Consider the following 26,667-nt stretch of genomic DNA (forward strand, 5'->3'; position numbering starts at 1 on the left):
AGAGAGAGAGAGAGAGAGAGAGAGAGGAGGGGTAGAAGCACATGAAAAACTGCGTAACCCACTGCTGGTTGAGATAGACGGGGCAGAAAGGTTGCCTTTCTGGGTCGTAGGCGCTTTGCTGGAGCTTTGCTGTACTTTTATGCGAAACGACAGCGGATTTAGAAGACCTGCCGAGGTATGTTTCATGCGTCTGTGCGCTTTCAGTGTGTCCTAAATGTTGTTTGTCGATGTCAAATGTTGTTTTAACAGCATAGTTGTTTACAAAACAAATGTCCATGTTGAGGCTTCACTGGACTGGACTTTTCGCGCTGAGCTAAAGCTGTTAACGTTGCTCTTAGAGATCTCAGAACACACAACTTGTCTAATAGGATCTTATCGAAAATGTTCCTGTTCAGTTCAGACAGTGCGCGTTTGCCACCGGTGTTTCGCAAGCCCCCACGCTCTTGCACCCTGTTTTTGTATTTTTTATTATCGGATCAACAGGCAGAGAGTCCAGCCCCCCCTCCAGCACGCCTGTCAAGTCTCACGGACGGTCCAGCTCACATTTCCAACTCCATTCCAGTCCAGCGAATGCAGCTCCGTATTTCTGCGCGTTTGACCCGTTCGCATTTGAAGTGAATTCTGACCCATTGAGCGCTCAGCGGAAAACGAGCGCACGCTCCTGGGCGAAGGTTTTCGCCAGGCTGTTGAATTTTCCGTCATGAGGGGATAACTTGAGCGATAGTGCGGAGCTGTCAGTAAGAAGCTCTTCTTTTGGGCTCGTGGTTGAAGAGCCAAATTGGTTTCAGTGGGTGAAAGTTTGTTAAGTTACGAAGAGTTAATGATTAAAACATTAAGGCAGTTCTGTCGCCGTGGTACAATACGGTTGTGACTGGAGATATAAATCAAGCAAGAGTGGGTTATTAAAGCCATGTCTCTTGCCGAAATGTGAACTGTCCTTCCGTTTTGAGGTGTCACAGTCATTTTGGCCACGCGACTGCTACTGCAGATACAAGAAACAAGTAGATTACAAGAAAGGCGTGCGCGTACGCTCATTTAGACCTGCTTTGACCGTTATGCCAAGGGCATTGGCCTTTTTTTAATCATAGCGCAGTTATGTGAATCTAAGTTAATTAGTCCCTGACACACGACAGTAGCAGTTGCCCTAGTGAGAAAGTGAAAGGCATGCTCTCTATTTTTCTCCTTTGATATGATCTTCCAAGCAGATTCTTTTATCTCCCATCATGCAATTTGTTAGTTTCCGTTCAACAGTGTCAAATGTGTGCATGCGTGAGCTTTTGTGCATTCATATAGACCGTGTAGCCATGTGCGTTGTACCTGTGTGATTTTCTTAATGTGACTGTTTGTGAACACATTGCTTTTTAACATGCCCCTAAAATGTACAGAGCTCATAATTTACGCTAATTATGTATCTGATTTTTAGATGTATAATATACTAGACCTGATTTTTTAAAATGAAATGTGGTTCATTTTGGTGAATTTGTGATATACACATTTGTGAATTTGTGATGGCGTACTGAGAACCAAATCTTAATTGCAAGAGAAAGTTGAAAATGACCAGAGAACCAGCTATGTAAATAATGCCTCCTGACGCTCAAACCCTTGATTAAACTATTAACTTGATAGCACACGCACATCACCGAGCATTTACATCTGCAAGACGTAGGCCTATTTGTGTTTGTTCATCTGCAATACGTCTATAGGACGTTTCCTATCAGATGTCAAATAGACGTTTAGAAAATGTCTTTAAGATGTTTATGATTTCGAATGTATGTAAAACTGACATCTTGGAGACGTCTATCAGATGTTTGTACACAGCAGATGCTTTCCAGATTAAGCGATCTTTAACAGACATCTTGAAGATGTACGTGTGCTATCTGGGTTAGAAATGATTACAGTTCTTTCCAGTCATAGTTCCAGTAGTATTCTAATATTGCTCTATGACTCGCATGTAACCAGAAGTAGAGTAAAAATGAAATCGGTCAACAAGGATCATTGCAGAAAAGTAGCAAATTTTTTTGCACAGATTATTGGTAAACTAGTTTAGCAAGTGATTGATGGCAGTAGTCATCAAATAGCTACAGTAACAAGTTAGTTTGATTTTTCATTCCTGTGCATTCCAGGAATCACTCAGATTTTCAAATCAACATTTTCATGGCTAAACTGACAATCACACACTTTAACATCGTCTTCTTTTGATATGTAATTCGTGTAGTGAAGATGTTTGCTGTCAAATGATTGAATCCAAGTATCATTAGTAATTACCAATGGCATTAACCAGATATATCTGTTATGAATCATTATATGAAGGTCGGGAAGGGATTAGATGCATGAATTCCCAAACAGCCCGTCTGCTTAGTCACATTTTGTTGCGATAAAGTATCGCCTACTGGAAATACATAAGACATTAGCAGTCGTGTTACATTAGATTTTTAGCCCAGTTTAGAATATATTACATAAATCTGAATTATGCTTTGATTTCACATTGTGTCTTGTGTTTTTGTAGTTGCTCAACTGGAGAAGGCTTATGAAGTTTGTGTGTTTGCATTTCAGGCCGAAGAAATGTGGTTATGGATGAGCACTTAAGAGCCGCTTAACTAAAGTGTTTATGTACTTGACCAGTGTCAGTCATTAATTTATCTAAAGCCGTACTAGCTTTACTTTAAGATGTGTTTTCAGTTGGCAGTAATTTAGCATCGGAGTTGATTACTTAAGACCACACAAGCTTGGAAACAGATGGCCTGTCATGACAACAAAGAGTAAACAAATAAATTGGTGGGCAAACATACAAATTGGTGGGTGATTGCAACAAGAAATCTTCTATATGGTTTAGGCTAACCCATTTGGTTTCTTCACAGTAGGGTGCATTAAGGATAGAATGTATTGTTAATTTGATTGTTTCCAAAATCTAATTGCATACCTACATTTACATACTGAATAGTTATGTTCAATGCACTATAAAATGACATTTGGCCATTAAAGGATTAGTTCATTTCCAGAATAAAAATTTCCTGATAATTTACTCACTCCCATATCATCCAAAATGTTAATGTCTTTCTTTCTTCAATCGAGAAGAAATGATGGTTTTTGAGGAAAACGTTCCAGGATTTTTCTCCATACAATGGACTTCAGTGGTGGCCAATGGGCTGAAGGTCCAAATTGCAGTTTCAGCTAGGGCTGTGCAAATAATCGAATGCGATTTTCATGCGCATGTCGTCAGTAACTTATCAGTGAACTACGGCTCTGTGTAGTAAATGCCGCTCCATCTGAAAGCACGTGCTGGAGATTTAATACTAATCACAGAACCGGCTTTACTGAAGAGATGCGCATGAAAATCGCATTTGATTATTTGCACAGCCTTAGTTTCACTGCAGCTTCAAAGGGCTCTACATGATCCCAGCCGAGGAATAAGGGTCTCATCTAGTGAAACGATCAGTCATTTTCTTAAAAAAATTAAAATGTGTATATACTTTTTAACTGGAAACCAGGAAATTTTTATTCTGGAAGTGAACTAATCCTTTAATGTTTGTTTTAATGTTTGTCCACCTGTAGAAAAAGGGACAGATGTCTCTTTAGTAAAGGTGTCTTTACACAGCTAAGTTAAGGCTCTTCTGTGCCTGCTCAAAATTTTATGTAAAGACACAATGCCACATAAAAGTCAGACTAAATTATGCCTGCTCAGACCAACCTCAACCCCTAATGCTACTCAGAGATGCGTCTCTACACTGAATTTTGAGCAGGCACAGAGCAGCCTTAACTCAGCTGAGCAAAGATGCCTTTAGTTAGTGTATCTTCCCACAACTGGAAGTCAAACGCATGTTTGACAAAATTGTTTGGCCAACACTGCCTGTGAGAAATTAGGAATGTAGAGGATTTGGTATGGGATTAGAAGGGAAACTCAGGTCTTTTGAAAGATCACATTTCATAAATAAGTGAACATTTAACCCTGTTGCACCATATATTTGTTTAGCTGGACTGTACAACCTAGGTTGACTTGTGATTGAGCGGTTAATGCCCTCTTGTTGGAGTCGACACACAACATTTGAGAGGGTTGACTGGGACGTGATTGCTGTGCAGGGAATACGTTCAACATGTTGACTGGCACACTGTGTACAGAAGGAGAGGTAAAGGAAGAAAGGCAGAGGGAGCTGAAAGAAGGTCTGTAAACTGACGTAGAGGGCAGAGTTGTGTTTTTTATTTGGTTACACATATATTTATCAATTTTATTGGAAAGCTCTTCTTTAACGAGGACCTGGATATGTGAGAGGGAATCAAAGGTCTGTGCAGCAAGATCAGCACATTTGGCTTGTTTTTCTGGATTGTAGCATTAGGGTTAGCATTATTTAACCAACATCAGTGGTCATGTACTTATGTTGCGATGCATAAAGAAGGTCAAGCTTGTCTTATTGATTATACTGAAGTTCATTAAGTCAGCCATATGTTTCCTTGCAGCTTTTGCTATGAAAGCCTCATATTTACGTGTTCATTTGGTCTGCTTTATATAAGCCTACAGGTGACACTGTTACCAAATGAGCAAGAAGGCGTGACTTTAGATTACAGGGCCAGTTAGTCTTGATCTGTACCTTGATTCTGTATTCCAGATGTTTATGGGATGGGTGTTGTTGCAAAGCCTGTGTGCTTATTTATTGTCTTGTGTCATGTGTGATTTGTTTACAAATGCCAGAATCAAATGATGCTTCAAAGACTCTTATGAGCTGGTTCATTTTATTGAAAAATGTACAGTTTAAATCAGTGTAATTAATGATTGTCTGTTCATTTGACAATGTCTAGCTAAAAATTTTACATTACATGGTTTGTAAGTAGTATTTCAGTAATGAATGAAATAAACTACTGCTCAAACGATTGGAATTAGTAGGATTTTTTTATGTATTTGAAAGAAGTCTCTTATGCTCACTAAGGCTGTATTTAAATAATAATAATAATAATTTATTACATTTTAAAATAACTGTTTTCTATTTTATTATATTTTAAAAATGAATTTTATTTCTGTGATGGCAAAGCTACATTTTTAGCAGCATTACTTCAGTCTTCACAGTGTCATCCTTCAGAAATCATTCTGATATGACGATTTAGTGCTCAAGAAACATGTTTCATTATTATCAGTGGTGAAAACAGTTGTGCTACTTAATATTTTTTTGTGGAAACAATCATTTTCATCGTTATTGATGAATTTATTGCATCCTTAGTGAATAAAGTATTACTTTCTTTAAAAGAATCTTACGGACACCAAACTTTGGAAGAATAGTGTAGTGTTACCACATTAAGTCTAGTTTAGTATTGTTGTTTAATAATGAGTTATGGCACACCTTTTGCAATATTTATTAATTAAAAATACTAGCCCTAAATAAATTGTTAATGAAACCAATGAAACAATGATAATGGGATCTGGCTTGCAGTCAGTGTTCCAATCCATCCCAAAGGTGTTTATTTGGAGTGCATTATGGATGCCATGCCAATCAAGTTCTTCACATCAAACTCACTAAATAATTTCTTTATAGACCTTGCTTTGTGCACACAACATTGTTGTGAAGAACAGACAAAGACCATCCACAAACTGTTCGTTGTATCCTGTAGCATTAAGATTCACTGGGCCTTGCCAAACCCATTATGTAGATGTTTGTGTCCACATCCTTTTGGCCATGAGGTGTGCATGTTGCATATGCATGTTCATGGACAACTTGTTGTGTCGTTCAAACACTTAAAAGGGTCATGACATGAGAAACCAAATTTCCATTGATCTTTTGACATAGAAGTGGTCTTTGTATGCTTAATACATCCTGCATGTTTCATAACTTAAAATGTCCTCATCATCAATAAAAAAAGCATTTATGTAATAACCCTCAGAAAACGGCTCGTTTTGGATCAGAGGGACAAGGTGACGTCACCTGGGCACAGTTGTTTGCGTATGACCGCCTCCAGAGCAAGACAACTACACCTATTTTTGCATCATCACATCATTGTCACGCTCACAGGTGTTCAGTCGTGCAGCGAGTGGGTCTGAAGGAGTAGTTGTTTACAATAAGATTGCGATGCCAGACAGACGATGTGCCATTCCTGGCTGTGGAAAAACAACATGTTTGTATACGCTGCCGAAGGATCCCGACATCAGAGAAAAATGGATTGTTTATTTTTAGCAAATGTCCCAGTCACGTCGGTGCTATTTTATGTGTGTATGTTCAGTACATTTCACCGTTGACTCTTTTGAGAACAAATTGCAGTATGATGCTGGCTTTACCAAAATATTTTTGCTCAAAGATCAGGCCATGCCAACTGTTCTGGACTCAACAATGATGCCGCAAACTGTAAGTAACGCATTTCATGTAAAAAAAAATTTAAAACTGTAATGATGGTAATGGATATTAGCTAATCATAAAAGTGGGCAGTTACACTGACCTCTTAAAGGGAAAACACCCTAAAACCGACTGTTTCAGTCAGAGGATGAGAAACAGGGTGGAAAAAGGTCATAAATCATTCAATTTCGAATGTTTTTCATCTAAAAAACTTTAGTAATATTATAATTACACATCAGGGAACATAATAAAATAATTTTAAAAAACATGTCATGACCCATTTAATGAATCAAAAGTCAGAGAGATTGAGGAAATGAAAGTAAGGGAAATTTAGCGAGTGATAGAGCAGTTTCCTCAATTCTTGTTCATTCAGAAACTAGTACTGTCATCGATTTGTGCAGTTTTAGAACAGCTTTACATTACTCTGTGTTGTATGTGAAATTTATTTGAAAGACATCGACTAGACTGTAATCGCTTAAAATCTCTGAGCACTAAAACAGCTAAACTGAATCTTTACCATTGACCACTGCTAGAGTGTGTTCTACTTTTTAGTTTCCTCTAAATCTATATTTAACACGCTGTTTTATGCGCTTTCACTTTCTGTTTGTGCTCTCTCTGTGCATCTTTGCTGGTGTCTTCCTCTTCCAGTGTTTGTGTCTGTTACTGGGGTTTACACATGATCTGTTTTTGGGGTTTCTCACGATCTGCTAACCGACCTTGACTACCATCTTCCTGTCCAACGCTCAACTTGCTCTGTGCTCTGGTAGACAGAAAGAAAACAGAGCATCAGATGAGAAAGAGAGAAACTCCTGTGGTTAATGTAAGCCTGTTAGGAGTCACTCCCAATGAAGTGGTGTTTATTGTAAAAGAGGAAAGACTTTGATATTTAGTTCTAATGCTTATGCCATTTGCTCTGGTGTTGTGTTTTTCTCATGTTTTTGCAGATGCAAATGTGCATCCATGCTGTCATCAATCAATTTTATGACCTGCTGTATCAGAAATGGCCATACACTCCTAAAAATAAATGTTCTTTGTTTTCCATATATGGTATGATGAAGAACTTTTTTTCTTCAGCTTATTCAAATGTTCTTCACATTAAGAAAAAAATAGTTCTTTTCTGAACTGTTCACTGAAAGTTCCTCTTCTATGGCATCGCTTAGAAAAAAAACCCTTTTGGAACCTTTGTTTAGCAAAGAGTGTAAAGTATGGGGAAAAAAGGTTAGTAGAAGTAAAAAAAATAATAATAATAGTTTGGAGCATATACTAAAGTGCCTACCAAAAATTATCTAATGTAATTTTTAGGCTGATATGAGAAGATGATGACCAAAACATGTAATTGTTATTACATGTTATGTAAACTCTTCTATGATTGTGTGGTCGGAGAGCAAGGCAATCACCTGTTAAAAAGAAGGTTTTGGCCTAATGTCTGAGAGGATGGAAGCAACTGTAATGTTGTCAGTAATGCTAAACCGTTTCTAAAGCACATCCTTAAAGATGCAATTCAAGTCCTGAAATTTAGCCTACTATCATTATCAGTCACTATGGTTACAAGCGCTGCTCAAGACTGCTGTGAGTTCAGGTGGAGCGTTGTCATAGTTGCTTGCTATAACTATTGGCGGAAGTACCTGCTTTTTGGTGTGTTCACACTGCAGAAACTGGGAACGGGTTAAATTATAGGAACACCTTTTGGGGGAATAAATTAGCTTCTACTTTTCAGATTAGGGTCTAACCTAGCACAATATCTACTAGTGTACATTGATTGACCATAAGAAAACGGGCACCCGCCATTTTTAAAAAGTAGTGTAAATACACAGTTTACATATACTGTACTTACTCCATAAACTAACTCCTCGAGCATAGGAAACAGTGATAGATGGACCGATGCTGAAGTCCAGGCACTTCGCCATCCTCCAGTTGTTGGTGATGCCAAATGACTTGCTTAAATGAAATAGCTGTCGGCTGGCTCAGTCACTTTAGAGTTCCTAAAATTTAGTCCTCGCGGGACCACCCTGGTGGCTATTTTTTTAGTTTCTATAACTACCCAATGTGAAAGCCATTTTAGAGAATACGATTGACTTCAGTTACCTGATCATACACAGCCAGTATCCATTTCCATTCCTGTATGCTTTTACATATACAGGACAATTTTAGAGTCACCTGGTTGTCTATCCCCAAGGGATTTGATGAATGACTGATGTTTTTTGTACTTTTGTTCACTTGCTCACACTGGAAATTCATACCTATTATATAATGTCCTCATGGCACACAGCCACAGAAATAAGGAATTCAATATACAGTGGGTACGGAAAGTATTTAGACCCCCTTAAATTTTTCACTCTTTGTTATATTGCAGTCATTTGCTAAAATCATTTAAGTTAATTTTTTTAATGAGGGAAAAAAATTAACTTAAATGGTTTTAGCAAATGGCTGCAATATAACAAAGAGTGAAAAATTTAAGGGGGTCTGAATACTTTCCGTACCCACTGTATATTTTTTCTCTGTATGTGTATGTATGTTTATCTGAATTTTTTATATAACATTTGTCTTAAGGTCACCGACATGTTCATGAATATGTTTTTTTCTTTTCTTTTTAAATTAGTTACTGAGCGCTTGATGGGGAAGGAACAGAGAAAAATACTGAAATTTAGGAAGTAGATACACTACCGTTCAAAAGTTTGAGGTCAGATTTTTTCGCTTTTTTTGACAAAAATCTCTTATGCTCACATTTATTTGATCAGTATACAGTAAAATCAGTAATATTGTGGAGTATTATTTCAATTTAGTGTCTTTTCTATTTCAATTAATTTATTGCTTTGATGACAAAGCAGATTTTTTAACATGATCCTTCAGAAATTCTGATATGCTGATTTGGTGCTGCATTGCACTGCTTAATATTTTTGTGCAAACCATGATTTTTCAGGATTCTTTGATGAATAGAATATTCAACAGAACAGCATTTATTTGAAATATAAATCTTTTGTAACATTATAGATGTCTTGGATGCATCCTTACTGAATAAAAGTATTTATAAAATAAAATAAAAATAAAGTCTTACTGACCCCAAACTTCAGATCAGTGGCGTTTGTAAGAGATTATTTTTATAAAAACGTTGATTTTACCAGGATCCATATTATGCACTAATTTTGCACACTCATTATTTTTAACACTCAAATTCAAGCTTTAATACTAATTCAATCAGTTTACTCTACTTGTTGCATCTTGTTTAATCTTCCCTTGAAACTTTTTTTAATTAATTTAAAAAAAAATTACCTACAGACTTTTTTGACATTCATTTACTCTTAAAGAGTGAGTGCTGCAGAGGACGAGTGACATTACTGAGGCAGAATTAAAGGTCAGATGATTAAAACAGAGCGGTAAAGAGCAGGAAACATTCTGAGAGCTTCCCATAGCAACAAACTGATTGACTGAATGGAGACCGGCCCGAATCAGTGAAGTGAAACTAAGTTTAGACTGACAACACAGCAGGGATGTGAAGAGTATTTAGAGATCTAGGTGAATCATGTGGATATAAATTCATACATATAGATGTGGCCTGAATATTTGTATATATATGAACTTGCGTATGTGTAGAGATGTGTATTTTTATGGTTATCAATATAGAACTTGATGGAATATTTCCTGGTAATGAACATTGACTGTTCTGAGCTTGCATCTATATTTCATGCTTTATTTAAATGGCATGGTTGTGAAATGAGCATTTATAAGAAATGTTTGTGAGAAGGTGGTGGCTGGAGGAGGGGCGGCAGATGTCAAAGTTCAGGACAGAGCCCTGATTAGCTTATCTTACTATCAGGTTCATACAGCGGTCAGTTTACCTAAACTGCAGATGACCTAATGAAGCTACTTTGAATATCTTCCTGTCAAGACAATATCTATCTGTCGTCTGTTTGTCAGTCAGGGCACTTTTATCTGTTCTCATTTCAGTTCTGTATGCATCAGTGTGCATGTGGCCAATGTTTTAGATCTGTTCAGTTGACTTGAGTGAGTAAATCTCTCCTGATTGCTCATTGTCCACCATGCTGTGTCTGTTTGTTTCTGCCTCTCTCACTCTTTCTGTTTTCTCCCTGACAATAAATCACTGATATAGAGAGGCTGGCCATAAAGCTAGTGCGAGAGCAGAGAGAAGAGTGTTTCAGTCCTGCTTAAGCCTATTACAGGCTTAGCGAAGCAAGCAGTGCCCCTTTAGCCCATAGAAAAAGAGAATGAAAGACAGTGAGAGACAGATGTTTAGTTATTCATCTGAGAGTATTAAAAAGGTAAAAACACTCCATTAAGCTGACAGCTCAGAGCTCAGTATAATTATCATGTATAAACAACACTATATAATTCGCTATACTGCGGTATGATAGGTTTGTGTGATAAACAGATTCAAAGTTGTTATTCATGATAATCTTCCACTCCAGTGGGCTGGAGAAGGATTCATAAACGCAAAATCATTTAAGCGTAAAAGACTCTTTTAGACCAAGGCCGTAACCATGTCCTGAACACTGGGGGGGACCAACTATATATATATATATATGCTATATATATATATATATACAGTGGGTATGGAAAGTATTCAGACCCCCTTAAATTTTTCACTCTTTGTTATATTGCAGCCATTTGCTAAAATCATTTAAGTAATTTTTTTTCCTCATTAATGTACACACAGCACCCCATATTGACAGAAAAACACAGAATTGTTGACATTTTTGCAGATTTATTAAAAAAGAAAAACTGAAATATCACATGGTCCTAAGTATTCAGACCCTTTGCTGTGACACTCATATATTTAACTCAGGGGCTGTCCATTTCTTCTGATCAGCCTTGAGATGGTTCTACACCTTAAGTTGAGTCCCGCTGCCCCACGACTTTTATTAATAAAATAGCTTCAATACTGAATCTCTACATTATATTTCTCAGCAACAAGGAGGTAAAAGAGCTGTTTTTGAAGTAATCTCACAGCTTTATTGTTTGTATAGAGAGAGACACACAGACGCAGTTAATTCACACATGAAACATTCATTACTCTCTCTCTCAAGATGGCCATATTTGAGGAAAAAAGTTGAGTAGTTTGTATCACTACATACAGTGGGTACGGAAAGTATTCAGACCCCCTTAAATTTTTCACTCTTTGTAATATTGCAGCCATTTGCTAAAATCATTTAAGTTATTTTTTTTCGGTCATTTAACATTTCTATCATAAAACAGTTGACTAATTTTAAATTATTTGCAAATAACTTCCATGGGGGTGGAAAGGTTCAACTTACTCATGGTTCAGTTTGAATCACGGTTTTAGAGTCACGGTTTTGGTACGGTTCGGTATGTGCTATGTTTAGGGGAAAACTATACTGTCAAATAAAAATAAAGAAAATAAGATTAATCTATCTAACTACAAGCAACAGCACAAATAAATACAATAGAGTAAAGAAACAAATAAAATAAACAGTGATTTTCAGTTTTTTTTTTAGGTAGGTCTAACATTTAGGTACAGAAATTGAATAAAGTAATGTAATGTAAAACAGCATTGTAGTGCTGGGTGGTATGACCAAAAATGTATATCACAGTATTTTTCAAAATTATACTGGTTTCACGGTACAAGACGGTATTTTTTTTCATGCATGACCGGGTGTTAACCATATTTTCTACTGATTGAGAGAGGAAATACTACAGTATATTGACTTAGAATGCCCTATTTTACTGTCATGATGAGTGGATATTGTCAAAAAATACCACACTAAATAGTGACTAAACACGACCCCTTTTAATACATGCTAACCAGGAGTCACTCTCATTTATAATCGTGGCATCGTCTGATAAAATCAACATGCATCTACACTAAAGAGTGGCTATGCGGTTGTTTTAGCTATATTACTTTTTTGTCTCATGCAGAGCACTGCCTGCGTTTGAGTGACTAAAAAAAACAACAGACAAAAAAAGTGCATGTGATATTAACAGACGAACTACGCTCATATTTATAATTCCGAACAATCAGTAAGCGACAGGTGCTAGGAAACGCTGTTTTGTGCTCATTTATTGATGAGTCGGCTGCGGTGCGGCCAAACAAAAATAAAAACCGGTATTCGGTATGAACCGGTATACCGCCCAGCACTACAGCATTGCATATTTCACTGTATAAATTAAAGATGAATCTCTATTAAATTTACAAAAGCTATTCAATCAAGAGCAGTGAGTGATTTCTGTGTTGTTGCTGTTTGATTAATATTATGAAAGTGCTGTCACTTTAAGAGAATGCACTGATCCAGTGCACTGATGACAGTACGTTCAGCCGGCTATGTCTGCTATAGGATACTTACCAAGACAGGCATTTTGACATAATTTTTGTGTGAATTTGTCCATTTAAACACAATACTTCAGAGAGAGCTTAATATTTGCACGCGTTCTGAGGCGTAGGTTTGCGTGCTTCGGATGAGCGCACGCACAAATCTTCTCACTTCTCACCTCGGGATCTTAAATGTTTAAACTGGCAAAGCTTAAATGAGATTAGTTTAAACACAGATTTCAACGTGTGCTGTTCAGGTCTCACCTGTGCGCACGCGCGCTATCAGCACCCGGGTGATGATGGAATAAATGCTCATATTCCAGCATACGGCATTCACATGGATCAAGAGTAAATGGTCTGTCCATGTTTTGTTTTTTTTCATCGCTGTTGTTGTAATGTACTGGGAAGCCAGAATGCGCATCCATCAACAGAAACATACATTAGCCGAACCCTGTTTGTTTTACATGTTATTTATAGCAAACCATATTACAGATGCGTTGTCAGATTTAAGTTGAACCGCGGTCCTAGTGCCTGCCGGCCCGTGTGTGGAGAACCGTACGGCTTGATTTTTTTTCCGCGAACCGTTCCACCCCTACTTGGTGCTGAATGTTTACTGTATTCATGTACCGTGGTATTGGCATTAATGTTGAAGAAAAAGAGCCAAGGACAGTGATCTTTTGAGAGAAGTGTTGATGTCTCATTCACTAAACTTGCAAACATACATATTTGTGCAAAAATCCTTATTGTGAACTTTTCACACCGAAATCATGATAAATTTGTTTGCATTTAAATTTATTTTAAATAATTACAATTCTAAATAATCAAATCACTTAAATAATTCAACTTTTAATAAAAAAAATTCTCAAGTTTTCTCAAATTAAACTTGATTTAAATTCATTTGGATTAGATTTTAAACTGGATAAATTGGATTAGAATGTAACATATTTGTTTGTGTACAAACCTGTTGCGAATCCAGTAGACATTTAATACACAGTTATTAGTGAATGAGACTCACAGTCTGCTTTGTGTTTTTGGATCCTGTGACATTAACGTCTAGTAAAGGTCACAGCGTTTGCCGATTGGACCGAGGGATTGTGGAAGGCCTTCAGGAGATTAATTTACTCGCAATACAATCTTACACCAGCACTGAGGATGATAATGAAAGCGGTACATGATCCATAAGCTTTTGTGATTAGCGCTAGCTGCCCAGATGTGTTGCTGGTCTTCTAATCTGCCACCAGACATCAGCAGGCTGTTGTGCAGATTAATTGTAATGCCCATATGACAAGATACTTCACTTCTAATGATCTCTTCAATCTTTTGTCTCCTGTTAGATGTTAAAGTACAAAATGAAATGTTTTAGGCCTCAGTGGGTATTAAAGTTGAATGGTTGTGAATGTTTAGTACAGAGGCTTATATGATGCAGTGTAAAACATGTATGATATAACCAGACATCGACAGAATATCTCATAGCAAATTTAACGTCCCACTTGCAGAGAAAAAAGTTTTAGAAAGTTTTAAGGAGATATAAACTCTGTTTTGAACAGTTTTGAAATGCATTTATTATGACTTTCTAAAGCTTCTATATATATATATATATATATATATATAATCTGTAGTCATATTTCTAGTGTAGCTTGTTGTGATATGGTGCATTCACTTACAGTACATATTTTTTTTATCAAATGCACAATATCCAACATCAGTGTTTTATGAGAATATGATGTCCCTGAAAAGAATGTTGTCCATTTTAAAGTTAAATGCACCAATCTGGTGCACTTTGAGAACAAAATTAAGAGCTCCAATCTTTTTTCAGTGACCAAATTAAACAGAAATGAACATTATGCTATAAAACACGCTAAAGATAATGTTGAAATCTGCAGGTATGCCATTTGCGGCTCCATTTGGGTTGGATGCTATTATTATATAATTAAAACACCACCAAAAACAGATGCTTTGAAATGCATCAAGTTTCTTTTGATTATATATATATATACATAGTCTGCTTAAGGTCTCTTCTCGTCCTTTTACCCCAAGCTCATAAAATGCATTTTGTTTAATCCCCCTCTACATATTTTCCCCTCCCTTTTTGTCTCTCTTTCGTTATCTCTCTCTTTTGGCTTGCTGTATATGGGTCAACACTAGAGTGCTGTCCTGTGCGGTGACAGCCAATCAATTCTTTGTTGGTACTGGTGACTGTGCAGTTTAGCCAATCAGCTCTCTCGTACTGACATCCTCATGCACAGACTGCGATTGGCTGAAAGATGGACTAAACTCTGGGTTGAGAAGTGGTCTCAATGCTCTGTCTTATTTAGATTAAAAGTGTGAATTAAAAATTAATGTTAAGGCATGAGAAGGATAGTGAGTGTCTGCAGCATCAAACATCAATGATTTATCACAGTAAAGTATCTCATGTCTCATGGCAAGAGCAGAATTTAAGTAGTTTTGCAGCGGTGAGGACTAGAGAATGATATGGATGCACAAAACATACATGAGAATTTTGTGGTGGAATGACAGCAGGTGTGTGTGTGTGTGTGTAAGTGGGTGAGTGTTTGCATGTGTGTACATTTGCAGCTGTTTCTATAGCTCTTTCAAATAGGCTACAACCACACTGTGTAAGTTTGCATAATACATAGAGAGTATCACCCACCAATTAAAAATGTAATGCTCTCTAGATCTTGGCACAATCTGGGAAGCGTGGGGAACTGAGGAGACACATCTCACATCTTTTTTTTTTTTACGTCAAATGAAGCAAAAGTGTGCAAAATAATACCTGTTTTAAGAAAGCATGTCTTGAATCCCTTGCAAATATGTTTCTCTTTAAAATTTTAATTTTAATTCTACCAACTGCCTTTCAAATATTTGTTTTTTATGTTTTTGACAGTTTTTCAAGGCTCTAATGTTTAACAAGGCTGCATTTATTTGTTAAATGTATTAAATAAATAGTAATCATATGCAATATTATTACAATTTAAAATATTTTTTTTTCATGTGGTGGTAAAGCTGAATTTTCAGCATCATTACTCCAGTCTTCAGTGTCACATGATTCTTCAGAAATCAGTATGCTGATGTGCTGCTCAGGAAACATTTCTTATTATTGTCAATATTGAAAACAGTTCTTATATTAATATTTTAATATTAATATTTTGTGCAAGCCATGATAACACATTTTATCAATTTAATGCATCATTGCTGAATAAAAGTAGTATTTTCTTTCAAAACTCCAATCTTTTTGTATACATGCATATATTTTTATATCATAATATATCTCATGTCTTATGATAATGATTATTACACAAATTTGCTTCTATTTTTACTGGAAAACTAGACAAAAATACTGATTTGTTGAAATGGTTATTTTGAAGTGCAGAGTGTGACCAGACATCAGTGGTGTTATACAAGGTTTGCTCTAATAGTTTTCACTCTCTGATGTCCCTGTCCTCAGTTCTGATTACAGATTTGTTTTCGTTACAGCTGACTTTAGAACTGCTTTGAGGAGCACTGTGAAGTCCACTTTTACTTGTGTTTTTTCTCAGGTAATAGGGTAAATGATTCGTTTGTGTGTGTGTGTGTGTGTGTGTGTGTGTATGTGTGTGTGTGGGATGGGTGGGCGGTTGTGTATATTGGCACTCTAAATTGTATGTTGTGCACACAAATACACAAAAAAGGGGTCTGGCTAGTTGTCATTGGCCCTTATTGTATGTTTGTATTCTTCAGTGGACCATACAGGTTATGCTATTGATTTATTCCTCCAACGTCATAGCAACTAGCCTTGCTGTTTACACTATAACAGTGGAGAGGGGTTGAGCGAAATGAAGATGTGACACTGTGTACACTTCCTCAGCACTTTCTCTAACTGCAGCACACAAACACCTAATGCTGAACAGAGTGTTAATTCTCACTAAGGCTAATGCTAGCCTTTCTTGAGTGTTAGCATTTGGGAGCATTAGCTGAGATTACCTGGGCTACATGTATTGTAGGCTAAGCTAATGCTTTAGAAGCTAATCAGCGTAAAGGAAATCATGATGACTGATGTGAACGTTGATTCACCTGCCTTTGTTGCCACAATAATCTTACATCGTTTGCCTAATCAAATTAACCCCTGCTCTTTGGCATCATAACAGTCAACGCAATGACCAGGTCATCTGCAATACATCACTAAAGCACTCCGTCCAATATATTTTTGAAAGAATTAGCAATTAAAGTGTTTATATTTACATCTTACATTTATGCATTTAGCGGACGCTTTTCTCCAAAAATCTAAAGTATGTTTTATGCTTTTATGTATTTAATATTTATCAATACATGTACTGTATATTAATATAAATACATTGAATTGTATATATTTACATAATTACAAAGAATATACATATTTTTGTGTGTGTACATATGTATATATGTATACACACTGACTGAAAATCCTTACAGTTTACAGTACATGTGAGCAAGACCCTGATATCAGACTGCAGTATTTTCGAGTGCTGTTCGATTGATGGACACATTTCCGCAGGATTAATCCTAATCTGCTCCGGGTGTGTTGACACGGAGGTGGTTTGAGGCAATGCTCGTGCCGTTTGTTATTTATTTGACACAGTGACTGGTATTACTAAAACATTCAAAAAGGATAAGCGGATATGAGACAACCTCTGTACTTTAACTAGTAACCGTAAAACCTGCTGAGACCCAGTAATCTGGAATGTGTGTGCATGTTTGTGTGTGTGCGGGTGCGGGTGTGTAAGAAGAAGATATGTGATCCGGTGACGAAGCAAGACAGCGTGGGTAACTGAGAATCAGCAGCTATTTGACCCATGGCACATCACAAACTGCTAAAGGTTAAAGTTCATGGTCGAAAATGCCTGTATGTTTATCTGAAGCAGTGTGAAGAGAATGAAGGAAACAGTAAAGAAAAACACTGATTATGTATCCAAATCAAATGAAGAATACAGTCACATGCTTGTCCATAAGGTTCATAGCAGGCTAGAGAATCATTTTCAGTAACTTGACCTGCACAGACATAGTGCTGCCGATGTTAGATCATTATTCTCTTGGTGTGTGTTTGTGTGTCTACCTGTTCATGCACTCAAAAAGTGTGCAAAAAGTATACAAAAAGTGAATGAAATGTGTACAAAAATGCCGTATATATCTCTGAGATTATGCATTTGTGTTTCTGTGTAGGAAGGATGCATCTGTGTGAAGAAAAGACACAGCACTTCTCAGGAAGGGTAGTAGTAACCTTTTATAAGAATAGATCTCTGGTCCTTCTGTTCTTTGTTAGTCTTATTATGGCTATAAATCAGTCTCAGGTGCTTCTGTTTGATTATAATCAGTGTTATCTCACTTCCTGACTTCACCAGTTGTGTGTGTGCAAAGAAGATACAGGGTGCGCTCCATTTAGATGTGGTCATGGCTATGCAGTGTTCGCTCTGAGGGCTTCATCCTCCACATTGAGAGGTGCAGAGGGTTGAAAAGTACAGGGGTCAGAAATTCAAATCATTCAAAATCATTCAGAACAAATGTTATTTGTCATCTGTTACGTCAAGACAAAGGAGTCACTGTTATTGTTGTGCAAAGGCTGATGCTAATGAGCTACTTGTAGGCTACTTGAAATCTCTATACATGATTTGGACTCACTAATAACCACTTTTAAAATACCCAAAAAATTAAAAAAACAGACTTAAAGGAATAGTTAACTCCAAAATAAAAATAATGTAATTGAGCATAACTGATCAAATAACTACCCGTTGTTTTAGTTTACATGGAAACCAATAACCCAGGAAAACAAGTACTGATTTTACAAGACTTTATTATAAAACAAGTCATTCCCAGTAGTGACATCAAAACAAAACCATTTGTGTATCTGACTCTGAATATTCCATTTGTTATGTGAGTTATGATGTTAATTAAAGCATTAAAGGGGTCATATGATGCAATTTCAAATTTTCCTTTCTCTTTGGAGTGTTACAAGCTGTTCGTGAATAGATAAGATCCCTAAAGTTGCAAAGACTAAAGTCACAAACCCAAAGAGATATTCTTTATAAAAGTTAAGACTTGTCCACACCTTCCTAAAACGCCTCGTTTAAACACGCCCCCACATCTACGTCACTGTGTGGGAAGATTAGCATAACACTGCCCAAATGTTCACGCAAAGAAAGAAGGTGTAACTTTTATTCTCGCTGTAGTATTGTTGTTGCCGCTGCTGCTATGTCGTGGAGACGCTGTGTGTTTCGTTGTGAAAGCGAAACTACTTTGTTTGGTCTTCCAAAAGAGGACAATATCTGCTTCGTCATGCCTAGAGCTGATTCGTGCTGGTTGCTGAGGAAATACATCAATTTCGCGCTGTCAATCGCCGGATGGGCTTTCACCGTGGACGAAGCGGAGTCCAGCCCAGGGTCGTCACATGAGGTTGCCGCAAGCCCACCGGCCGCTCCTTCATCGAATCCGCCGGCCGCGCTGTTCCTCACTCAAGCCCGCCCTGTGTGACGTTGTGTGTTTCATTGTGAAAGCGAAACTACTTTGTTTGGCCTTCCAATAAGAGGACACAACTAGAAATCAGTGGTTAAGTTGTATTTACAACACTGTTCCAGAACAGTTCAACCCAAATATTCAGATGTGTGCAGCGCATTTTATAGAGGACTGTTTCCTGAACCTGGAGAGTAGCCTACAATGCGTCTGTGCACAAAGGCTGTTTCTATAAAGTGGGGCAGTTCCAACTTTGCAAGGACAGTCTGGCGCTTCTGACTCACACCCTGTAAGTAAGTTTTTCATATTTAAAGAATTTGCCACTGACGATTCAAACGTGACTTTTGAGCAGTGTAGAGCAGCTATTGTTGTTTGTCGTTTCTTTTTCTTTCTTTCTTTCTTTCTTTCTTTCTTTCTTTCTTTCTTTCTTTCTTTCTATAGCACTATATAAATACAACTAAGTTGCCCAAAGTGCTTTACAAGATACACATAGAAAATAACACATCAACATTAAGTAAATAGCGTTAAAAATAATGTTATATATATTAAAATGTTTCTCCGATCACAAATGCAGACATGGTTTTATGTTTATGCGGCGTGATACGCAGTGCAACGCATAAAAAGACAGTATAAGTCATTATAATCAGTAATCATGTCCCCACTGGATGCAACAAATGCCTCTTTTGTAATGGGTTTTATTGGTGTTGTCTCATCGCACATCACAGTATGGTAAGGGGTGTAACATTTCCGTCACACGCTTGAGGTATTCAGCCAATCACAACACACTGGATCGATGGCCAATCAGAGCACACCTCGCTTTTCAGAACGATGAGCTTTGTAAAAATCGACGTGTTTCAGAAAGGAGGAGAGACAGAGGAGAAACAATAATGTAGTATGTGGAAAATAATGCGTTTTTTGAACCTTGAACCACATAAACACATTGCATTCCACCAAATACACAACATAATGTTCTTTTTATCAATGTCATATGACCCCTTTAAAAGCCCCAGAGTATTCCATAATGTCAGTGGTAAACTTAAACAACATATCTACTTCAGCTGCACGAGATAACACATTTGTGACCCTGGACTACAAAACCAGTCATAAGAGTCAATTTTTCGAAATTTTGATTTATACATCATCTGAAAGCTGAATAAATAAGCTTTCCATTAATGTATGGTTAGGATAGGACAATATTTGGCCGAGATACAACTTTGAAAATCTGGAATCTGAGGGTGCAAAAAAATCGAAATATTGAGAAAATCGCCTTTAAAGTTGTCTAAATTAAGTTCTTAGCAATGCATATTGCTTATCAAAAATTAAGTTTTGATGTATTTACGGTAGGGAATTTACAAAATATCTTCATGAAACATGATCTTTACTTAATATCCTAATGATTTTTGGCATAAAAGAAAAATCTATAATTTTGACCCATACAATGTATTTTTGGCTATTGCTACAAATATACCCCAGCGACTTAAGACTGGTTGTGTGCTCGAGTCAAATTTTTATAATTTCTTGAGTCAAAGAGTCAGAGTGTGAAATATATATTTTTCTCTCCTACCGCGAAACACTCGCTCTGGCTGGATGGGCACATTATTGTCACATAGCCAGACCTTTATGACATTTATGACCTTACCCTGATAAAGTCATAAGGAATTTACATGACCACATGCGTTTACTTTTTTATTCTGCAGAACACAAAAGTAGATATTTTGAAGAATGTTGAACATTAAAGAAGATATTCTGAAAAATGTGTTTTGTTTTTGTTTTTTTGTCAATAATATAGAAGTCAGTGGTCACCAAAACGTGTTGGTTACCAAAATTATTCAAAATATCAATGATACTTTACAATAAGTTCCCATTAGTTAACATTAGTTAACATATTAACTAACATTAACAAATGTATTGCTTATTGTTAGTTTAAAAAAACTGTTAGATCTGTTAGCTCAGGTCCAATAAATAATATTAACAGATACAACTTTTGAATATCCAATGCATTATTGCATGCAATAAATTATTTTTAGTTAGTTAGTATCATTGTTAGTTCATGTTAACTAATGTCAACAAATGGAACCTTATGGTGAAGTGTTACTAAAATATATTTTTTGTGCCACAGAAGAAAGAAAGCCATCCAGGTTTGGAACAAAATGATGGAGAGTTCATGATGACAGAATTTTTTATTTTTGGGTGAACTATTCCTTTTTTTCTGTTTATTAGTAATAGATTAGATCGTTTGTTTTGGAAGAGCATTTTAAAGTAGGCCTAGTTATTTTTGGAACAGCACTACAACATTAAAGCGCCCTACGTACAGTATATATCATTTATGCATTTTGGAACACACTAAAAGATGGAGATCATCAGCTGATGCATGTGTGTGGGATTATAATAATAGGGGTATGTTTATTTATTTTATACTGTATGTATGCTTGATATTCTGTGTGAGATTTTATTTTTATTTTTTGCTGATTTCACACCAGATTAAATTCTGAAGGGACATTTAAATGATGTTCTTTCAGTGAAACCCACCTAGAGCTGTCAGAAAGACCTGAACAACCGGTGCTGGGTGTTTTTATCTTTGTATCTGTGCTTACTAGTGTGTGTTCATGCATGCATTTGTGTGTTTGAAAATAATAAAAACTCTTTGGTGTAATTGCTGAGTTTTATTGATTTACTCTGTTAAATGAGCACAAATGATTCCTTGTCAGAATGTTATTGAGTTTTCACTCTTAATATTGTAATCAGAATAACCTGTGCTTCTAACCCAGTGACTGTTGTATGGAAGTAATCAATCACAACATTCACTCTTGAGAGACTTACTACATAAAGTGTGATGTTAAGTTTGTATGATTTCAATATTTGACACATTTGTATGATTTCAATATTTGGCACAATAATAATGCATAAAAGTGTCTAAACAGGGGGCTCAGATTGATAATGAACATCATGCACAACTGATTTTCATATTTTCTTAGGAATTTCCACGTTGGATGCTAAAAATATACCTCATATCTCAGTTTAGTGTTCAAAGAGAACTATAAATAAGCAGAACATAAACACTGTAGCTCTGTGGAGTTTGGAGCGGGACAACCTGTTTGACAAAACAATGGCAGATGGGATAACTTGTTCTTTTTTTTCCCAGAAAGTTTTGGTGCTATGAAGCATAAATTACATTGTTTTAATAGACTTCAATACAACTGTAGTATGATCCACTAGTGCAAGTTACAACAAGGCATTATTAACAACTGAAAGAGTTTTCAGGATCAGCCTACTTAAAGTCTAACAAATTATTTTCAGAAATCTGTAGACATACCTCAAAGAATCCACTATATGCATTTGAACTTTTTCATGAATATTTAAACAAAACTTTTTATTTATTAGTGTTTGCTCAGAGTTTTTGTATTACCTTATTCTGTAGTCGAGCTCATCTTTGAAATGTCAAAACTGAAATATTGACATTATAATCACTAACTTTGTAACAAAATACAAGATACTAGAAAAAGTATAGTAATACCAGTAAATTTTGACCTTGTGGGGACATTTTTTTATGTCCCCATGTGGAAATAAGCTTATAAATCTTACAGAATTAAGTGTTTGGAATAAAAATGGCTGTAGTTTTCTGTGAGGGTTTAGGTGTAGGGTTAGGGTAAGGAGATAGAAAATACAGTTTCTACAGTATAAAAACCATTACGTCTGTGGAATGTCCCCACAAAAAATGAAAACCTGTGTTAGGGCTGGGCGATATGGGCAAAAATGTATATCTTGGTATTTTTTGGCCGATTTGCGATATATACGGTATATCTCGGTATTTTCGTTTTTGTATTTTTTTAAATCTGTATTTAATATATATATATATATATATATATATACCCACACACACACACACACACACACCGCGAGTAGCCTAGCGTCTCTGTCAGCGGCACACGCAGCCTTTCTGAGCAAATGACGGGCCGAGCCGCTTAAACTAATATGCAAAACGAAACTATAAACTATGTCTTACCAGTTTTTAAAGGCCTTAATATGAAGCTTGTCACATGTTTAGAACAAATTGGATTATGCACTTTCTCCGCAGCAGCTCAGGCTGTGTCCTCCGCTATATTTTCAGATGCGCTCGTATCAAACTACTGTATATCGCGAGGCAACGGTATTACCTAATATCGAATCGCTTATAAAGAAAATATCGATATATCGTACAAACTCGATATACGGCCCAGCCCTAACCTGTGTGTGTGATTCTCACCTGCATATGTTCCTCTGTACACTGTTGCTCTGGGAATTCAGTAGGTCTATGGGTCGATATTAAGATCTGTCTTTGTAAGTTTGGTGCAAAAAGTCACTTTTAAATGGCTTTTACTTGTTTTAAATAATATCAGGTGCTAAAACTAAAGTGATTTATCAGAAATGTGCATTTAATGTGAGCCAGCAGAGGTATTTATTCAGTGAGGTGTGGAGAGTGTAAAATACTGTGCGTTTACTGGTAATAGATTGAGGGTCTGGTGACCTCTGCATAAGATTCTTCTTGAGTTGCCGTCTGTTCAGGGCTCCCAGGCAGGAGACCAAACAACATTGTTCATTAGTCTTAATTAGGTCTTTCTCTGTTAGCTCTGCCTCCCCTCTGGCACTTTACCCTCACGGGTCCTTGTTACCTCGCATTTGTGTGTGTGTGAGAGAGAGAGCAAAGACGTAAAGGATATTCTTGGAGGTCCTCGTTGGCCTATTTGTGTAAGTTTGACAGGATTTGTATATGATGGGATCATGTCCTTAGGGCCCTTGTTACTATCACATCCTATGGGCCCTGTTCAGTGCACCTGAAAGTTACCTAAAGGTCAGTGTATTCTCTTGTGTGTGTGTGTATGTGTCTAGGTATTGCCTCCAGTCCACTGTTCATACATAAACAGATCCACTACTCACAGTTGGATAAATATTTGCAAATATATTTACATTAATTTGGGCTGCCTTAGTGATTAATCATATTGTGGTTTTAATGCAGACAGTAAAAGGTCGTTAAAATCCGTCAAAGTCTGTCAGTGCCGCCTGGTATAGTGAATCACTGCTGACTTGTGCAGTTTCATTATGTCTCAGAAGTTCAGTCAATTTCTGTAAAACAGTGTCACATCTATCAGAGTTTGAGGCATCATTTTTATCATTAACAGCGCTGACCTTGGCCTTGAATGACTCTGGCAGAGAGGATGCATAGAGGGATATACAGGCCTGGTCATAAGTCAGAATGCAGTCTCTTATGCTCAGCAGGCTGCATTTATTTGAAACAAAATTAAAAAATCAAAATACAGTTAAAACAGTAATAATATAAATATTATTACAGTTTCAAGTAACTGTTTTCTATTTTGATTTGTTTTAAAATAAAGTGTATTCCTGTGATGGTAAATCTGAATTTTCAGCAGTCATTACTCCAGTCTTCAGTGTCACATGATTCTTCAGAAATTATTCTAATATGCTGATTTGCTGCTCAATAAACATTTCTTCTTCTTAGCAATGTTGAAAACTGTTGCTGGTTAATAGTTTTGTGAAAATCAAGGTCAAAAACAATTACAAAAATTAAATTTATGCATGAATGAATTGTTCACAATAATATACATGTAGAAAATAGATGGAGGGTGGATTTCATGCTATTGCTAACTTTAATATATATAATCCAAGGCTTGATTTTAGTGGACTTAAATGATTGAAATTGGGTATGTATGTAACATATTTCCATGGAAAAATAAATGTTTTCTTTTTGATAAACATGGGATTTGAGTATATTTCAGATTGTGGTTTCCTGGCCATTTTAACCTCTTCACTCTGAATCCCTGCTGAGATAACAGAAGAGAGGAAATGAGGAGTATACTTTGTTTTCTTCTTCAGATCAGGGTTTTTGCAGCATGATTGTTTTTGTTGTTTTGCAAACCAGGCCTACCAGAGAAGAGAGCCTTATTGAAATGCAGTAGGCCTTGAAAATGAGATGGGGCCCTTTGAACCAACCCTTTCCAAAGTGATTTGTGTTCATGTGACTGCATATGTGTGAGTGTGTGTAAGTAGTCATACATGTCAGTGTGCACAAGCGTTCTAAAGCATTGAACAGTAAACCCTCTTTATATGTGAGATGGGTAAAATGGAAAATAAATAGAGATTTATTTCCATTCACTTACATTCCTCTCATAGAGACATATTCTCTCTTGATTGTTTCCTTGTAAGTAGCCTATATGCTGCATGTAGAGGCTGACTGATTTATAAATGACAGCTAAATGCTGTCAGTGTGCATTACTGCTACAGTATAAAAACATTTATATAAAAATATTCATAAAAATTAAAGATAATTGTTAACCTCATTTTCTGATGGTGTGCATTTTGAGTAGGCATGGGTTATGATAAGATCAAACTATTAAAAATTCTCTTCAAAATTCAGCCTGAAGACAAAAAACAAAACAAAAAACAAATCGTGTTTATTATCTGCACACACTAAAAGGGTTGGACAGTCTTTTAGCACCAGAACCTCAGCTGTCTCTCTGTTTGTGTTTCTAGAGGCTGTGTGTGTGTGTGTGTGTGTGTGTGTGTGTGTGTGTGTGTGTGTGTGTGTGTCTGGCCCCTCTGCTTTTTGGTTATATAAGAAGATTAACACGCTGCTCCCTCACTCTCCTGTGGCACACACACACACACACACACACTCACTCACACACACACAAATCACTCATGCACTTATTGGCACTGTTCCCCTGTCTCTTCTAATGAAGTCCATTTCAGGTGACAAAGGGGGAAACCAAAAGAATCTAGGACCCCCTTTTCAACAGGGATGTGCACAGTTCAAAAGTGAATTGGAAATTTAATTTGAATTGATACTGCAAACAGGATTCTGAATTGTAATTTGATTTTGACCTTAAGATAGTGAAATTAAAATAAACTACAATTCTAAGATATGCATATGACTGCCCTTTGGCAGTTTTAAATAATATATTTCATGCTCCGTATGAACATGTTGATATACACAATGACAACATATGAAGTATTTCCAGAAATGGAGGATATTAACCGTGTTTGCAATTTCATTTATATTCATTATAAAATGTGATACGTTCAATATTTAATACATTAATTTTCATTAAAAATGGATAGTAAATAGTAATGTTTTACTATATTTACAGTTAAGCTGCAGTCCGTAACTTTTTTTGGTTAAAAATGATCCGAAATCAATATTTGAGCAAGTACATAACCAGCCAGTGTTCGAAACTATTGCCTTACTTTAGCCCGATTCACAACGGTTAGCTTATAATAATGTTTTCTAATTTGAGTGGTACGGGTAGGTTTTCGTGGGAAATTCGAGCATGCCACTGCGTCATTACGTCACTTCTGTAAACTGTTAACTGTAAACTATTCTGTAATAAAGTTGTTGTCCCGGCTACTAGGCTATTGCATGTGAGGATACGCAGGTAGCCGATCGTTTATAGCCTTTTCTCACAGCAGCTGGAATAATTAAATGTATCATTTTGATGGTGAATTGTAATCCAGAAAGGATTATGTGTTTATGAAACACATGTGAATGAAATTCAATTATATTCCAGTTTTAAGTGTGCTTCAGATAACAGATAGCCTGGGATTACACAAGATTTGTATTTT

The 26,667-nt window shown here is 36.5% G+C and overlaps 2 protein-coding genes across 3 annotated transcripts in view; both read left to right on the forward strand.

The window, feature by feature from the left end:
• LOC107560746 (signal transducer and activator of transcription 3) overlaps nucleotides 1-3,757 on the forward strand; it is a 32,685-nt gene extending 28,928 nt beyond the window's left edge. Inside the window, exon 22 of the mRNA XM_016245003.1 lies at nucleotides 3,749-3,757. Within this exon, the coding sequence (XP_016100489.1) occupies nucleotides 3,749-3,757 (9 nt within the window). The remainder of the gene's footprint in view (nucleotides 1-3,748) is intronic.
• Nucleotides 49-26,667, forward strand: part of LOC107560759 (signal transducer and activator of transcription 5B-like) — a 118,671-nt gene continuing 92,052 nt past the window's right edge. For both annotated transcript variants that reach the window (XM_016245018.1, XM_016245019.1), the window contains exon 1: nucleotides 49-175. The gene's annotated coding sequence lies outside the window, so the exon portion shown is untranslated. The remainder of the gene's footprint in view (nucleotides 176-26,667) is intronic.

The sequence above is a fragment of the Sinocyclocheilus grahami genome, unplaced genomic scaffold, assembly GCF_001515645.1.
Source record: "Sinocyclocheilus grahami isolate Dianchi unplaced genomic scaffold, SAMN03320097.WGS_v1.1 scaffold741.1, whole genome shotgun sequence".
Taxonomy (NCBI): domain Eukaryota; kingdom Metazoa; phylum Chordata; class Actinopteri; order Cypriniformes; family Cyprinidae; genus Sinocyclocheilus; species Sinocyclocheilus grahami.